This window comes from Orycteropus afer, unplaced genomic scaffold (genome assembly GCF_000298275.1).
Source record: "Orycteropus afer afer isolate SDZICR_OR568_19922 unplaced genomic scaffold, OryAfe1.0 scaffold00017, whole genome shotgun sequence".
Taxonomy (NCBI): domain Eukaryota; kingdom Metazoa; phylum Chordata; class Mammalia; order Tubulidentata; family Orycteropodidae; genus Orycteropus; species Orycteropus afer.
Genome location: NW_006921604.1, coordinates 15,099,883 through 15,118,676, shown reverse-complemented (window position 1 = coordinate 15,118,676; position 18,794 = coordinate 15,099,883). Strand labels below are relative to the sequence as shown.

The 18,794-nt window shown below is 38.3% G+C and overlaps 1 protein-coding gene across 1 annotated transcript in view; it reads right to left on the bottom strand.

Moving 5' to 3' along the window:
- Positions 1-18,794, bottom strand: part of SLC9A4 (solute carrier family 9 member A4) — a 97,625-nt gene that overhangs the window by 17,550 nt on the left and 61,281 nt on the right. Inside the window, exons 7-9 of the mRNA XM_007959489.1 lie at positions 15,730-15,800; positions 9,753-9,914; positions 1,813-1,909 (exon numbers count right to left, since the gene is read on the bottom strand). Of these exons, the coding sequence (XP_007957680.1) occupies positions 1,813-1,909; positions 9,753-9,914; positions 15,730-15,800 (330 nt within the window). The remainder of the gene's footprint in view (positions 1-1,812; positions 1,910-9,752; positions 9,915-15,729; positions 15,801-18,794) is intronic.

Below are 18,794 nucleotides of genomic sequence, written 5' to 3'. Positions count from 1 at the left end.
GGCAGTGTTTCGTTCTGCTGTGCATGGGGTCGCTATGAGTCGGAAACGACTCGACGGCACTTAACAACAACAACAACATTCTAGTAAAGCAATAAACGTGGAGGCATAAAGCCATTTCAGAAGCTATAACTCTCTTCTGTTTATTATTTATGTTTTTTTCATTTGCCTTCCCATAGGAGTCAGCAATAAATTATTTACAAGTGGTCTATGTGCTTAAATTTGGGGGCAATAAGTAAGTTGGATGCTGAATATCTTGGAAGGGAGAACTCCTGAGGACAGACTGAATGGACATACTGATGAAAAAGAAAGTTGGCAATCTGGGCACCTGTGTCAAAGAATAAAATGGAGAATGGGAAGTTGGCAGTTTTTTAGACTGGATTGGAGTCTGAAGATCTCCATCTCCATTTCTGGACCTTTCTTCAAATGTAACCTCCACCAACATGGGGGAAAGGCTGAGTAACAGGCACCCTTTGCATCATGGCCTCCCTTACTAAGCTACCAATACTCTTCAAACCAGGAAGCTCTTATCTACTTATCTAAGGAATAATGTGATAGTCTTGCTGAAATAGTTTCACTTGGAAAGATTTGAAAGCTGTGGAATTTACTCTAAGTATGATAAGGAGCTCTGGTAGCATAGTGGCTAAGACACTTGCCTGCTAACCAGATGGCTGGCGGTTCAAACCCACCAGCCACTCCTCGGAAGGAAGGTTGGGCAATCCTACTTCCGTAGTGATACTGCCTCGGAAACCCAAGGAGGGGTCGCTATGAGTCGGGGCCGACTCGACGGCACATAACAACAACAACAACAACATGATAAGATTGGTGCTGGTAGAGAGCCTTTTCACTGACACATTCTCCTTAATCACTGACTTTTCTGAAACAGGAAACCAGAAAACATTAACTTTCATTGGATTATGTAAGTCTGGAGTCATGGAAAGAACATTAGGTGGTGGTTGGAAGATATAAATTCTTAATTTGAATTTGTTTTGTGACCTATAACAGTGAGATAACCAACTTCCCTAATTTCACCATTTTCAATCTAAAAAGGAGGATCTGTGACCTTTTTTTTGTCTCATCAAGACTATGTTCTGACACAGTCACAAAAGCCAAGGTCCTCAGGGTGAATTAACTTATGATCAAACTCAAGAATTGTGATGGACAATTTAATCCTGAGACTTGACAGCACTCCTGATTGGAGGACACAAGTTTAAATTTCATTCGACAAAGTCAAAATTTCAAAGGGACTCATGCTGACCCTAGAAATATTCTTGCTATGCACTTTGGACCAGTTCCCAAGTGCTAGCATAGACTGCATACCTACTTATTTTTAATATGTAAATCCAGTCCAAAATTTAAAAATGATATACCTAATGTGTCTCTTTTTATTCAAGCTTTAATATAGTTTCAATATTCTAATCTAAATCATCTCAATTTTCTAAACTCTATCATAGTCAGTACATTTGAAACACCTTGACTGTCATTTGCTCCCTGGTTCCATCTTTTTTCTTTTCCTCTCCCTCCAGACACTTGTTTGTGTCTGGAGGGAGAGGGAATCTTGCTGGTTCAGGAAAGCACAAGGCTGCAGAGCTAGAGCAGCCTGACCCCTAGAGCCAGCAACTGGGTTTGCATTTCTCTTTATACCACAGGTTCCGATTTTTTCAGCAGAAAGATAATAATCAAGTTTCTGTTCTCCAAACTAAGCAGAGAGAAATTGGAGGCTACTGTAGAGAGGATAACGTGGATAAGAACTGATTCCTGAAGGACAGGTTCCAAAGATAGGCACTTGGGACATTGCAAGTGGTTTATACACACCCTTTGTCGAACTTGGTACATGTTGTGTGTCAGAATTTCCCTCATGGACTCCACATCTTCAGGGGAAAGCCTCTTAGTTCCTTGTATCCTCTGGGCCCTGAAAACATCATTAGAAGGAATCCAGGTATTATTCTTCCATCTTAGCAAGAGGTGTGGAGATCTAAAACTCCTGTCTTTACATAATGTTTCCTTATGGCCTTAATACTTATTAAATTGTATAAATTTTACTAAAACTAAAATTAATTATTTAATTACTTTAGCAAATTCATCTGAAATATTAAAACATGTTCTGATATTCAAACGTAAACTTACAGTTTCAAATACATGGTTCCTTAGCCTATAGTTTTTATGTGGAAATTATTCTAGCCATTTAAAAAAAAATAGATTTAAGGTGGTGAAAGACCTTGAATTAAGTTGTTTTTCTTCCTCCAAATTTGTCAGGAACTGACACATTTATAAAATACAATAAAAATACAATATTGAGCTCTGGTAGCATAGTGCCTAAGGCACTGGACTGCTAACCAGAAGGCTGGTGGTTCAAACCCACCAGCCACTCCTCAGAAGGAAGATGGGTCAATCTACTTCCGTAGTGATACTGCCTCGGAAACCCAAGGAGGGGTCGCTGTGAGTCGGATCTGACTCGACGGTACATAACAACAACAACATATATAATATATATTGTATATAAATATTGTATATGTATATAAATATTGTAAATAAAATACAATATTATTAGAAAATAAAAATTTCAAACGGTATAATGAAATGAAAACCAAATGTTTTATTGTTAGAATCAAAAGAAATAAATTTACTAGCCAAAAGCTCTCACTTCTCTCCTTATTTCACTGCAGGCAGGTGACAAACTGCTCACTGACAAATATCACTGTGTAGACTGCATTTTAAGTACCATTGATCCAAGGAAACGTTAAAGTTTTATGAGTACTTTTATCTGGCAATTGTTCCTTTAGAGATTTTCTCTTAAAAAATAATCATAACAAGCTAGAATCATGTTTACCAAGGGAATTAGACCATTCTCACCATGAAAGCCAGGCTAAGCTTTGAGACACTTTATGTGAGATTCTAAACACAGGCCACTCATTGCTTCAGTGCTGAGCACCTCCACACATTTCCTTCACCATGAGTCCCCCTATCTCCATAGTGCTCAAAATCAGGTCATGCACAGGTTAGCAGTCAATGTACAATTGTCCTCTGGGATTACAAGTCATAAAATTGCTATGTTCAGAATTCTCATGTGTCAAATATATTTGATTTCAATCTAGCAGCAGTAGTTTTTTGTTTCTATTTTTTTAAAATAATAATAAAAAAAATCTTTTTGTAACATGGATAATATATAGTCACTGTAGAAAATAAGAAAAGGAGAAAATTAACCCCTCCTTTTAATGCTATCAAGGAGCCTTGGTGGCACAGTGGTTATGTGCTTATCTGCTAACATACTAGCCACTCCACAGGAGTAAGATGTGGCAGTCTGCTTCTGTAAAGATTTACAGCCTTGCAAACTCTATGAGGCAGTTCATCTCTGTCCTACAGGGATGCTATGAGTCAGAATTGAATCAACTGCAATGGGTGTGGTTTGGTCTTTTAATACTACCACCTCTCTTAACATCTTGGTTTACATCATTTCCGAGTTTTTCTTTTTCTTTTCTTTTTTTCCAAATGGCTGCTCTTCTGAATGCAGGAGTGAGTAGAAGGATTAAATATCTTCTTGCAAAAGTTCTTTGGCTAATTGATCACAAAAATGGTAATAATTAGTTTCAATATAGGCTGCCTTTTAAGTATATATTTCTAAACGTAACATCCAAAATAGTAAGAAAAGGTTGAAAGTAATGTATGCTTTGTGAAAGATTTTTAAGGGCTTGGATACTGGATATCAAGGTAACTCTAGATTTTATTTAGCAATGCTATCTGTAGACTGATTAATGCCCTTTCTACAAAATTATTGAAATTAGAATTTATATATTTCAGAACTACTAAGTCCCTTCTATTAACATTCAGTGACCACCCTTGGTGTTTTAAACATTATTAGGGCATTTCAGCCTAGCTGTTTAAATGCCCTTCAAATAAAATTTATTCTGATTTAAATACACCCCTCAACCTCAGCCCACCCTGAACAAACACACAATCTGAACACACCCCTCTGTTTATGGTGAGTGTATTCTATTGCTAAGCAGAAACAACAGCTAGTCAAACAGTTCCATTTTCTGTGTTTATAATAAAACAATCAAATAGGTAAAGTTAAACTTGACAGAACAGCAGACCTAACTTAGCACTGTCTCTGGTTTATAATTGACGATTTGGGGAAGAAACAGATTTAATTACTTCTGGCTGCTGGTCGGAATAAATAGTACAGAAATTTCAAAGGTCTCATCTCTCACTGGTGCATGCTAAGAAGCTGCAGCATAAAATTACACAGAGGGATGGTTAGTGTGGGCAAGGTGGCACCTGGAGTTCTCCATATGTACCTTCATAAGCAGAATTATTCCTAGAATGCTCATATCATGATAAAATTCTTAGAAAAACTGAACTGGTAGTAATCCCTAGATCACAAAATTAAAATTATAAACTAAAAGAATGTTGTCACTGGAACATTCAGGACAAGGAAATCTCTGTCTTTAAGTAGAAATTCTGTGATAATTTTATGGCTACTAATATCAAGCTCTGGTAGCATAGTGGCTAAGGCACTTGACTGCTAACCAGAAGGCTGGCGGTTCAAACCCACCAGCCACTCCTCGGAAGGAAGGTTGGGCAATCCTACTTCCGTAGTGATACTGCCTCGGAAACCCAAGGAGGGGTCGCTATGAGTCGGGGCCGACTCGATGGCAAATAACAACAACAACAATATCAAACTGGGAGCTCTGGTAGCGTAGTGCCTAAGGCACTTGACTGCTAACCAGAAGGCTGGTGGTTCAAACCCACCAGCCACTCCTTGGAAGGCAGATGGAACAATCTACTTCCATAGTGATTGTTGTTGTTGTTGCTATGTGCCGTCGAGTCCGCCCCGACTCATAGAGACCCCTTCTTGGGTTTCCGAGGCAGTATCACTACGGAAGTAGGATTGCCCAAATACTGCCTGGGAAACCCAAGGAGGGGTCACTGTGTGTCGGGTCTGACTCGAGGGCACATAACAACAACAGCAACAACAACAATATCAAACTAACTCTGAGCAGCTGAATCTAAACAAAATTGAATAAAATGTTCACATATCTTTTAACTGTGCTTTTTTTTTTTTTTATCAAATGCTGTAACAGTGGGAAAAGAGGCTTCAAGTCTAAACACACTAGTACATCTAATAGATGTTTCTATTCATACCATAGTGTGAATTATCAAGAGATCAAATATTACACCCTGATTCATTTAGAAGAAGCCATCTTCTTTTCATTGCTTTAGAAAATGAAATCTGTGGGAAATACACACTAAGATGACTGAAGGAGGTGCCCACTGAGTAAATACTGTGCCTCATGTGCCTAAAACAAACAAAACAACCTCAATGAGAAATAAAACAGAAACTTTCTATTTATACTGATATCTAGTTTATATGTTTAGATTTTCCCCAGGCCATGTAAGAAAGGTGAGGGTGTTTCTGTCTATTCAGTGTGTGTGGTTAGCCTTGTGTCTTTGTAGCCAGGTCACCAAGATGAGCAACATTAAGAATGACAGAATGGGAAGAAAATGTCATTACTCCCCACAACATACACATTTCCAGTATGGAAATGAACAAAAATGCCACTAGACTCTGCATTCCAGGGTCTTCAGAATAAGAATGCATGAATTTAAATGAATAGCTGTCAGTATGTGATCAATTAAAAATTTCTTACTGCACAATAAAGTTATTTTTCACTGTTTTATAAATGACAAGTTAAGGAAATTTCAAATATAATAATGTGAAATTTTATAGTGCATAATGCATATATTTTGTGAGCTCTGGTAGCATAGTGCCTAAGGCACTTAACTGCTAACCAGAAGGCTGGCGGTTCAAACCCACCAGCCACTCCTCAGAAGGAAGATGGGGCAATCTACTTCTGTAGTGATACTGTCTCAGAAACCCAAGGAGGGGTCGCTATGAGTCGGGTCTGACTGGATGGCACATAACAACAACAACAACAATGCATTTTTTTTTTATTAGGATTTGGGTGAAGATTTACAGAGTAAATTCACTTTTCATACAGCAGTTCACATATACTTTGTCTCATGTCATTGACCAAAATTTACAATGCAGCAGCTCCCCTCCCACTTCCTCCCCATAGTTACCTCCTCCCAGTGTCCATCCCTTCATACTCTTCTGCACCCTGAGAGGCCCATTGTCTGCCAACCCTGTATATGATCTTGGATACACTCTCCATTTAGACATACATAATTGTTTAGCTTGTTCACCCATCTATCCGTCCCTATACCCATGTTTGCTTTCATTGACAACTCAGTATTGTATTTGCAAAGGGGTTCATATTTGTTGTTTGTACTGCCCATGTAACTCTCTCTGTCTTTCTCATCCTCAATGCCAATGCATATATTTTATAAATATCTTAATACCCTTTTAATATTAATCAAAATATTTATGCATTTACATTTTTAATCTTAATTTTGTTCACAGTCAAATATATTTAACCAAAAGTTTACCATTTTAATCATTTTTAAGTGTACAATTCAAAGATATCAATTATTTCACCATGTTACACTCCAACCACTATTTATTTCCAAAAGGTTTATATCACCCCAGACAGAACCCAGAAACCCAGTACAGATTTAGCACTAATTTCCTCCTACCCCCAACCTGAGGTACTCACTAAAAAATTTTAATTCTATGTGTTTCCATATTCTGAATATTTCATGTAAAGAGGGATCATACAATGTTTGTAGAAGCAACACTTTTAATCGGTTTGAATCTCTATTACCTGATATAAAGTTTAATCACTCACTGGTGAGGCATAAACTATAAAAACAAACACTGCCATCAAGTCAATTCCGACTCATAGTACCCCCATTGGATTTCCAAGATGGTAAATCTTTATGGAAGTAGATTGCCCCATCTTCCTTCTGTGAAACAGCTGGGGGGTTTGAACTACCAACCTTCTGATTAGCAGTCAAATGCCTTAGGCACTGCTCCACAAGACATAGTGTCTCATATTTAAAACAATCATCAAAATACATACACTACCTATTTCTTAGCACTATTTAGAGAGTCAAATAAGATGATGTATGTAAAAGTAAGGGAATTTCGTAGAATCAACATCTTCTTCACTGTGCTATATGCAACTTCTGGTAGTAGTATATATAGTATATATAGTAGTCTCCCAAAGGTCACAGGGTTTTGGAAATTTAAATCTCTTGAAACAATTGCTTCAATTCCTGACAAAAGAAAAATTAATGTGCATTTTGCTGTCATCATCTCATACACAATAATAAAAAGAGAGCTGAGTATACAGTTCTTTTTCCTCTTATTGTATAAAGGTTTGTTGTTCAAAACATTAACTGCTTTGATCTTAGGAGAGGAATTCCTTTTTTACTAGACGTCCTACAGATTTCTGATGAGATCAAATAAATGTGTTTCAAATACTAAACACGTATTAAACATCAGCTTTTAAAAAACCCCTTTCCCACCTCAGTAAACTCACTGTTTTTGGCATTAGGAGGAAGAAAAGTCTCTTACTTATAAGGCTGTCTTACTCATCTTGAATCAAAATCTGAAAAATAATTGACTAAAGTGGGGCCTCTTCCAAATAAAGCTGGTTTAAAAATTGTCTTGAGATCAGAAACTGGGGCAATTGCTTATGACCTATGCAACATAGTGCCAAGATTCATAGTACATTTTACTACAGGATAGACTGATTCTCTTTTGTGATAAACAGCCCTACATATCTATACCAAGTGCTCACATAACTAGTAAGAAGTCCAATGAAGTCCTTACTGCTCTAAACTATCAGAACCTGTCTAGCCTCCTCCAAAACATCCAGGTAGCTGCGACTCATCCTTATGTGAGCAGACAAAATGCTGGGGACCAGATGATGGTCACCACTTCCGTTATACACTGCCTACCTCCCTATTCTGCATGAGTACATGTTCAGGTGACTTATTATTATTGTATCTGACCTTACTAGATATGATCTCCATGGCAGCAGGGACTATGTCTGCTTCCACAGTGCCTGGCCTATCATCGGTGCCCAATATGCAGTGTTGGGTCTAAGGTGAGGTAAGTGAGGCACTCACCTTAGGCACAAAATGTAAGGCATGTCAAAAAACTTCAATAAGCAAGATAAGTAATGTTTTAATGCAATATTTTATAAAATAAAGATGAGTGCAAAAAGCCACAATGAATATAATATCAAAATTTTCAATAAATAGGATCAATATTACTGATATTTCCTTTTGCCTCAGGCTCCTATCTGGTTCAGCATGGCATTACCAATAAATGTATGTAAGCACATTCCCATTTCAGTTTCAGAAGTTTCCTTAAAACCATGTAATGGGAAGCACTAAAACAAACAAACAAAAGCAACTTCAAGAAATAAGGCAACAAGCTTCCAATTTATACTGAGATCCCCTCAGGGAATCTGGTTTAGATGTTTACATTTTCCCCAAGGCATGTAAGAAAGGTGAGAGTGTTTCTGATTCATTAACATGTAAGGGATGAAGGTGTTATCTCAGAAATAACACTCAGACATTAGTGTCAGTTTCATTACTACCTATTCTTAGCTCTTCTCTCAACTTGTTCTTTAAAGGTGAAGACCTAATTGAAGCTCATGACCAATGTTTTTACCTGCTGAAGATGACAGGATGGGGGGGGGGCGGTGTTTCTTCTCCTAAATGCATGTTGTAATGACTTTCCCCAATTCTTAAACCATTTCTGGGAAGAAAACTGATCACCTTTAGGACATAAATTAATTCTTGTGACTTTGAAGGGGCTTTTGTTAAATGTCAGACCAAGTATCCTGGGAAAACCAAGGAAGCCTTAAAAGATACTTAACCACTTCTTGGGAAAATTAGTCTCCAGATACTTCAAGAGAAGTGTCGTGTTTTAAATGGAAGCTATTGTGTAATGATGGATTTATATTTTGGTATCTTCCTTCCTTATCACCTCACCTCCATACCAACTTCCTACGGCATCCTTTCCCCAGGAAGCCCTAGCCTCTTCCTGGCCTTACATAGACTCAAGTCAAAGTCTCACAATCTCACATAGACTTTTGCTTTAGACAAAATTACAAATCCAGTTTCCACTTTAAATAACCCACTAAATGCCACTCCTCACTACTACCAAAAACAAAACATAGTGAGTCCATGTGTTTTAGAGTAGAACTGCACTCCATTGGGTTTTCATAGGTATGACCTTTTGGAAGTAGGTAGCCATGTTTTTCTCCTGAGAAACCTCTGGGTGGGTTTGAACCACCAACATTGTGGTTAGTAGCCCAACACTTAACTCTTTGCACCATCCAGAACCTCCTCATTATACTACTCATCCCCAAATCCAAGTTAGCATCATAGGAGGTTGACTCTGCCTCTCCTCATTCAGGAGAGTAAGAGAAATGAGTCAATCGAAAAAAACAAATAATAAAAAAAATACAACAGTAGGAACAGCAAAGTCTAAAGAGTAGGTATTCTAAAGTAATTTTAATCAGGAAGATAAAGAGAACAGCTTATGAACTATCTTGTAATTTTGTATAAATTCACTAGCCTCTCTCTCCCCAAGAAAGGAGTCATTTAACTGTAAGTAGGTAACTTTTGCTAGGAAGGAGTTTTCAGAAAGTAGGTGAAAACATGTTGGGCATAAGCCAAGCCACAAGATGCCAAGACTTAGACAATCATTACATCATGATTTCTTCCTCATATTTCTGCCTCTTCCCTCCTAAGATTACCTTTAAATGCAATAATGATTTAGTCCCTCTTGGAATTCTGACTTTGAAAATCTAGATCAAAAAGCAGATAGGACTTACTGGTGGGGGGTCAGGAAAGCTGTGGAACTCAGTATCCCCATCTCTACCATCTCAACGGCTTGTTTCATTTCCAGCTTCTTGTACAAAGAAACAATACTTGATTTTGGCTGGTTGCTTCGGATTAGGATTTTCCGTAAGTATCTATGATCAAACTTCTTAAACCTAAAAATGAAAATTAACATTTTGGAAATCTTCAGTCTCTGTAGATGTGATGTAAGTATGTATATTTTTTTCTTAAATGTCTACTTAACTTTATTCTGAAAACCACCAAGGCAGTGCCTGGAATTCATAGCCTTTTAACACATTTACAAAAAAAAAAAAAAATCATTGTATTTATACATTTTTTTAAATAAAGAAAAAAATGGCCCACTGGCCAACATACATTGAAAATCAACTAAACAAAAGGAAGGACAAGCAGCAATCAGGGCAATAAGTGTATGTCAGTGGGAAGTGGGGGAGGTACAGCACAGTGCAGTTCCAATTGTGAGAGAAGAAATGAGGGTGGTTGCGGCTTTTGAACAAGTGTTCCATTCTAATAGCTCATAACAGCGGCAGCTGCACTTACAGTAATACTGGCCTATTCAACTAGAACCCAATAAGTTTAAATGGTCTGGTAGTTACAGTAGTTTTGCCCCATTATATTGCAGATCATTTTGAATCCTGCCAATTTAGGGGGAGAAAGGAAAAAAAAAACAAACCCACACACACATGTCCCGACAGTCTAAATGATGGAGACACTGAATAGGCTAGACACTGATGGGTGCTGACTATTGTCGTGTATTCTGGCCAGCCCATTAGGGATTGAGCTGCACGTATGCATGTGGCCGCCTTCAGAGACTGCCATTTGTTTGTAGCAGGAATTTTCAACACTTTTAATCATTTTACATTCAAAGAGTAGGTTGTTTGCCTGCTTTCTCTTCTGGAAGAGAACGTAACTTCCTGGACTGCTGGCTTATTATCTTTTGATTGATTCCCTGGTCTGTGAGGCAGTTGGACTCATTATTAGTTAAGACTCCTCCAGGTGTAACAGTCTATGATTCCCTAATCTTTTTGATTTGTGTTTGACACATACATGTTCATTCTTGCTCCAACTGGGTTACCTCTCTGCCTTCTGCTTTTCTACTCTCCTTCATAACATGCCATTGTTTCTGTTTATTCCCCAATTCACTGTCAAAACTTCTTAGTGTTCACTTCCATGACACTCCTCTCACTGAGCTCACCTTGACCTATAAAATGGGAGTCCCCAGGTGGTGCAAAGGTGCCCTAGTAGCACCATGGTTAAGCACTTGGCTGCTAACTGAAAGATCAGTGGTTTGAACCCACCCACCCACTGCAGGAGAAAGATATGACAGTCTGCTTCCATAAAGATTATAACCTAAGAAACCCTATGAGGAAGTTCTACTCTGTCTTATAGGGTCAAAATGAGTTGGAATTGACTAGATGGCAATGGATTTTTTTTTAAAGTGGTACAAATGAGCTCAGCTACAAACTAAAAAGACTGGAAGTTCAAGTCCACCCAGGGGCAACTTGAAAGAAAGGCCTGGCAATCTACTGCCAAAAAATCAGCCATTGAAAAACCTTATGGAGCACAGTTCTACTCTGACACCAAATCAATGACCATTGGTTTTATAACATTCACATCCAGTGGTCACTGTTGCCTTATGTTACTTGCCACTTTGTGTCTCCTAATGCCATGGGTCATTTCCTCATACCCTCCACACTGATTCACTCTTGCTTCCTTTCCAACCTCTCTGACCAATTCTTCTCAGTCTCCTTCTGACCTTCCTCTCTTTTAACTTGCCCCATAGGACCTAGAGCTTCTCAGAGACCTGTTCTTTGCTTCTGCTCTTCACACCCAAGCCCACAGATTCCATTATCTACTCACTAACAAGAACTTTAGACTAAATTCCCAAAGCTTCTCTAAGCATATGCGTGAAATACCTCAAATAAAATCTATTATTTAATCTCTAAACATTCTTCTAGAATTTATATATTTAACCGTAGCATTTTTTTTCTACCTCAGCTCCCAATAAGGAAACCTGAGAGTCATTCTTATTTTCCCTTTCCTCAATGCTCTCTTCTCAAGTTCACAGCCTGTCAGTCACCATGCTTATCTCAAACATCTCAGTACCTCTTCTGTTAGCTTCTTATCCTTATGGTATGAGATCTCTGTGGTTCATTTAAAATAAAAGAGATTTTAAAGTCAGACCTGAACTCAAATTATGGTTGTGCTTTAGAACAGGTTAAATAACCCCTTGGAGTTTATTCTCTCATCTTTAAAATGCGAACAATAGCTACCATACAGGACTATTTAAGAGATTACCCACTGCCATTGCATTGACTCTGACTCATATCAACGCCCATAGGGTTTCCAAGGCTGTAAATCTTTACAGAAGTAGATTGCCTCATGTTCCTCCCATGGAACAGCTGGCAGCTGATGGGTTTGAACCACCAACCTGGTTAGCAGCCTAATGCCTACCCATTTAAGAAATTATGTAAGATATAATATATGTAAACTCTAGCATGACACATGGAGCACACCTTATGTTTGAAAACTGGTAGTTTTTTGTTTTCAACTCTTAATCTATTGTGCAACCCTTTTACAGGTCTCCCTCCCACTAATGGGAACTGTGGTAGCATAGTGCCTAAGGCACTTGACTTCTAACCAGAAGGCTGGCGGTTCAAACCCATTAGCCATTCCTTGGAAGGAAGGTTGGTCAATCTACTTCCATAGTGATACTGCCTCAGAAACCCAAGGGAGGTGGTGGCAATGAGTCATATCTGACTAAAGGGCACATAACAACAACAACTCCCACTAATATGTCTTTTTAATCTAGCCTCCACATTATTGCTATGGTTTTCTTTTCAAAACTTATGTCATTTCCCTACTTCAAAGCCTTTGATATAACTTTTAAAGCTTGAATTGAATTTTATCTCATAAGTGGTTGTATAGAAGTCCTTAGCATTACATGGGTCAAAGCTTGTCTCTTGTCTCACTATATCACCCTTTCTGTCTGTCTCCAGACAATGCTATGCTCCTTTCTGCCTCAGGACATTTAAATACACTGCTATTGCTACTTGGAATGCTTACCATTCTTCTTTGCCTAGAGAATCAATAACCAGTTACTATGGAGTCAATATTGTCCCACAGATGTCAGAGTAGAACAGTGCTCCATGAAGTTTTCAGTGACGGATTTTTTGACAATAAATTGTCAGGCCTTTTTTCCTAGGTGCTTCTGAATGGATTTGGACCTCCAACATTTCAGTTAGTAGCTGAGCAAATTAACCTTTTGTACCACCAAGGAACACCTTGCCTAGAGAACTTTTCATTTATTTTCAAAAGTCACCCTCCTCCATTTCTGTATTACTATAGTTCTTTGCATATGTGAATTTTTCTGTCAATATACTGCTGCAACTGGTTTGAATTATCTTCAGCAAAATTTTACTTACAACAAACAAAATCTTGCCAAAGAAATTCAGAAATGGTTGCAGCAGTATATTGACAGAGAACTTCTAGAAATGCAAGCTGGATTCAGAAGAGGATGTGGAATGAGGAATATCATTGTTGATGTCAGATAGTACTTGGCTAAAAGCAAATACCAGAATGATGTTTACTTGTGTTTTTTTGACTATGCACAAGCATTTGATTGTGTGAATCATAACAAATTGTGGATAACATTGAGAAGAATGGCAATTCCAGAACACTTGATTGTACTCACGAGGAACCTGTACATAGACCAGGAGGCTGTCATTCAAACAGAACGAGGGGATACTGCATGGCTTAAAATCAGGAAAGGAGTGTGCCAAGGTTGTATCCTTTCACCATACTTATGCAATCTTAATGCTGAGTAAATAATCCAAGGAGCTGGACTATATGAAGAGAAGCACGTCATTGAGATTGGAGGAAGACTCATTAACAACCTGTAATACTCAGATGACCCAACTTTGCTTGCTGAAAGTGAGGATAACTCAAAGAACTCACTGATGAAAATTAAAGACTACAGTCTGCAGTATGGATTACATCTCAACATAAAGAAAACAAAAATCCTCACAACTGGACCGATAAACAGCATCACGATAAATGGAGAAAAAATTGGATTTGTCAAAGATTTCATATTACATGATTCTACAATCAACACTAATGAAAGCAGCCATCAAGACATCAGATGACATATTGCACTGGGCCAGTATGCTGCAAAAGGCCTCTTTAAAGAAGAGCAAAAATTAGACTGAGGTACATATAACCCAAGCCATGCTATTTTCAATCACCTTGTAGGCATGTGAGAGCTGGACAGTGAATAAGGAAGACCAAAGAAAAGTTGATGCTTTTGAGTTGTGGTGTTGGAGAATACTGAAAGTATCATGAGCTACCAAAAGAACTAACCAATATTTCCTAGAAGAAGTACAGCCGGAATGCTCCTTGGAAGTGAGAATGGTGAGACTTCATCTCACCTGTTTCGGTCATGTTGTCAGAAAGGACCATTCCCTGAAGAAGGATATCATGCTTGGTAAAGTGGAGGGTCAAGGAAAGAGGGGAAGGCCCTCAGTGAGACGACTGCAACAGTGGGCTCAAGTATAGCAAGGGTTGTAAGGCTGGCACAGGACCAGGCAGTGTTTTGTTCTGTTGTACATAAGGTTTCTGAGTTGGAGCCAACTTGACAGCACCTAACAACATAGTTCTTTGCATTTACTTTTTTTTTTTTAAATATATAATCACTTGTCATATTGATCATAACAATTTTTCAGGTTTTTTCTCTATTTTTCTCCCACTGCCCATCTACTAGGGAGCTCTGGTAACATAGTGCTTAGGCACTTGACTGGTAACCAGAAGGCTGGTGGTTCAAACCCACAAGCCACTCCTCAGAGGAAAGATTGGGCAATCTACTTCCTTAGTGATACTGCCTCAGAAACCCAAGGAGGGGTCACTATGAGTTGGTCTGACTTGATGGCACATAACAACAACAGCCCATCTACTATATTGTGAAGACAGGGAATGTATCTTATATCTGCCTTGATATCTGCCTAGCACCTTGTAAAGTACTCAAGATACAGATTTGATTAAATGAAAGAATATGGAATGATTTTTTTTTTTTTTTTTTTCCTGTAGGGAGAACTGTAGGGTTGGGACTTAAAAATTCATGACCTAAAATCTGGATCACTGTATTTTCAAACAATTTAAATCCTACTTTCTCACAATGAGGACTGATAAAACTGTTCTTGTTTCCATCTCATAAAAAGAACCCACCATAAAGCTCTAAGTTTTCCTTTTATCTGCCACCACCCCACAACACTCGGAAGGAAGGTTGGGCAATCTACTTTTGTAGTGATACTACCTCGAAAACCCAAGGAGGGTTTGCTATGAGTCGGATCCGACTTGATGGCAGTGTGTTTGGTTTTTGGTTTCATCCCACAACAGCTATTCTTTTCAGTTCTGGTCCCTTTGGCATTACCAACATTCATATGTTTAGGGTCTGGAGAACATGGAAGGTGAGGCCTAGAGAGAAGACATCCTTCACTTGGCTAACTCTGCTGCTGCTATCTGCTACATTCTCCAACAGCCAAATAGAATTGCAAACTCTCTCCTCTTCATCCTCAATGAGACTCTCCACAGAGTCAGATAATGAAGACACCATTCTTCCCATGGCTGAGCTGTTCTTATCATTGGAAGCCTTTCCTTTGTTCTAAGCTTACATCTAAATTTTCCCACTTCCATCCATCAGTTGTACTATTTCTTCTCTCTGAAGCAACCCAGAGCAAGGCTGTGGCCTCCTCTATCTGACAGCTCTTTGTTTTTCAGGCTGCGCATTCCCAGGACTTCCAAAAGGCTATTCATATAGCATGGCTCCCAGGACTTTTATCTTCCTAATCCTATTCCTCCAGCTTCTTTCAGTTTTATGACCAGCTCCAAAGTAACCTTTGGAGGCTCTCCATACCACAAATATTCTTTCCCAGGTAATGAAATTCTTGGCTTCCTTACTTATCTCTCACTTGGTAATGGCTCCATTGCCCACACACATCTTCAATTCCAGCTTTCAAATGATCCATCAGCTGCCAAACCAAACACAAGAAAATGATTGTGGTGAAACGTTAGTTCTGAAAGACACAGAAGGAAAATAAATACATTTTGTAAAACAAAGGTGGCTTTAATATCCTGGAGCATATCCTTTCTTCTGTCACTAAGTTCATATAGCTGAACTACATAATGCTTTTCATAATATTCAACTTAGTTTCATGATTCAAAGACTCTACAGATAAGTTTCTTGATAATGCACATAATTTGCTATGAAAACAAAGTACCTGGTACTTGCTTTGTATAATAGTTTACTGGAATGATGTAGGGAATTTCTCATCACTGAAATCACAACAATGCAAAACCTAATAATTAACTGTTAGATTTAATTGTGTTGCAAAAGAAAATAACATGTCAGTATTAAATTCACAAGTCTTTAGAAATAGAACTCCTCAGATATTCTATTACAATAATAGCATATAATACAACACTTATCTATTATACCCCATTTTTAATTTAATCATTTGCTCTAAGTAATTATATTTCACCATCCCAGCCAATACTATATTTGTTTTGTCCAAAATTACTTCTAAAAATTTAGGAAAAAAGCAAATTTTGTTCAAAGCAATTAAGAGTTAATCTCCAAAAAATTTAAATTTATAGTTATTGAGGTCTATATTGGCTTCTGAGTTTTTGAACACTAAAATAAAATACTAAGCTAATTCTTAAATGCTTTGTTGATTCTCTGTTGCAAAAAGGGCAAGGACGTGGCATCTTCTGACCTCCTCTAATTTCACAAGAGGAAGACAGTATCACCATCAGCACCCCAAAACTTATTACTATGAAGCCACACATGCTGACACCCTCCAGCCTTTTACCAACTCTGACACAAACCATCCCTCCCACGTTACTCACTGTTTCTCTGGTTGGTTCGATAATTTGTTGCAGTGACCACAAAGAACCCACAAACAATGCTCATGATTATGGGGTTTATTAGGGAAGTAACAGGCCACAATTCAGATTCAGGAACACACTCAGGATACAATTCTTTGATCAGGGCAGTCCTCCCTCTGGTATGCCCTCAGGCACACCTTTCTGGCGCTTGGCCTCTCAGTCTGGTCTCTGTCCTGCTAGGGAAAGTGTTACAAAGCTCTTTTAGCTCTTTTAGGCGCACCCTACTCCATCAGCAAGATTCCTGCCCAAGGGCTCTCAGATTTCTCACTCTGTGGGTCAGGTAAGATCTGTCTCATGCCTAGGGTTCCACTGAGATAATTTTTCTCTGCTGGGGTGTCTCTCTGCCATGCATCACTGCCAGGGAGGTCCAGTGCATGGATCTCGGGCCCAAAGATGCACTCTACTTCACCTCCAGCTCTTCTTTCTTGGTGGCAATGATATCTCATCTCTGCCTCTGGAGGACTCATTTTAAGCCTGGCAGAACAGAAAAACTAACCAGTCCCAACATCTGAGTTCTACACATCTTATTTGCATGGTTCCACCCAGTAATCCGGTGGGAGTTATAAAAATTATGGCCAGAAAAACCATACTACATCTATCTTCCACCAATAATTAATTGATTTTTTGAGAGAAAGAAAAATAAATGAGAAAGGAATGAAACATTCAAGTTTTATTGTCCTAAGTATATTATGTAATTTCTCAAAATAAAGAATCAGAGAAAATAAAGATAGTGACAAAAGTCTAGAATCACATTAAGGCACTACATTTTTAAAACATTTACTTCCTATACTCACACGTTTAATATTTTCAAATGACCTTGAAAAAATTTGGTTTGTGTTCCCTGGAATTTAAATTAATTTATTTCCTCAAGTGATTTTGACCTTCATATTCAGAACTGATTTTAGAAGCCTTCAGCAATTTCTCCAGCACCAGAATTGTAAACTCTCAGGAATGGAAGAAACCTAAAAATTATCTAATCCAGTCATCTTCCCCAAGCTTGAATCTCTTGTACAGCCAGTCTGCCAAGAGTTCCCCAATCACTGCTTGAATGCATCTATTTCAACTTTGGATGCACTATTATAATGCTCTTTCACTTACTGAGCTAAAATCTCTCATTTTATTTGCCATATATTTGTTCCTATTTCTATTTCTTGGAGCCATACAGAATGGGAGGAGCCCTGGTGGTTCAGTGGTTAAGCAGCACACAGCTGCTAACCAAAAGGTCAATGGTTCATACCCACAGGCTGTTCCACAGAAGAAAGATGTGACAGTCTGCTTCCATAGAGATTACAGCCTCGAAAATCCTGTGGGACAGTTTTACTCTGTCCTATAGGGTCACCATGAGTTGGAATAAACTCAACAACGAGTTTGGTTTTATATAGAATGACATTTTTCAAATGTTGTCTTGAACTTAAACAAGCAAATAGAAACCATGTTCAAGTTTATTTTCATCTTTCATCTGGAATTTTTTCACCAGAAGCTGCCAATGGGCTATGTCTCCAAAAGCAATAGTAGTCTTTACTCCTTCTCTATTGAAAGTTCAGAAAGAGTAGGAGACTCTATATGCCATTGGAAAAATGCTTTTAGAAGCAAGTAAGTAAGATAACTTTCAACATTACTCATGGTGACAGTCTTTAGAGGTGTAAAACCTGATTAAACTATAGTCTCAAATTTTCAATCAAACATGAATCTAAGTCTAGCTATAAAGGCATTTGTTAGCTGTGGATTAAAGTACATAATAAGTTGTTTTTAAGTAAGTAAGATTATCCTACATAATCAGAATGGGTCTGATTCAATCAGTTTAAATGCCCTAATTGCATAGCTGAGGCTCCCATGATGAAGAAGAAATCTGCATTTTGTCAAGAGTGTTAGTTCATGCTCAAGAGTCCTAGACTTTTGGATTCATTCCAAGAGGGAGGAATAGGCAGAAAGACTGCACAGACCCTCTTCAACAAAGAAAAAGGGAACCAGTTAACACAGACACAGAAGATAATCCTCAACCCCTGAGCCTTGAAGAGAAGGATATAGAAGTGGACTAAACCCCAACTAGCAGAAGAATTTGCATGAAAAAAACAAAA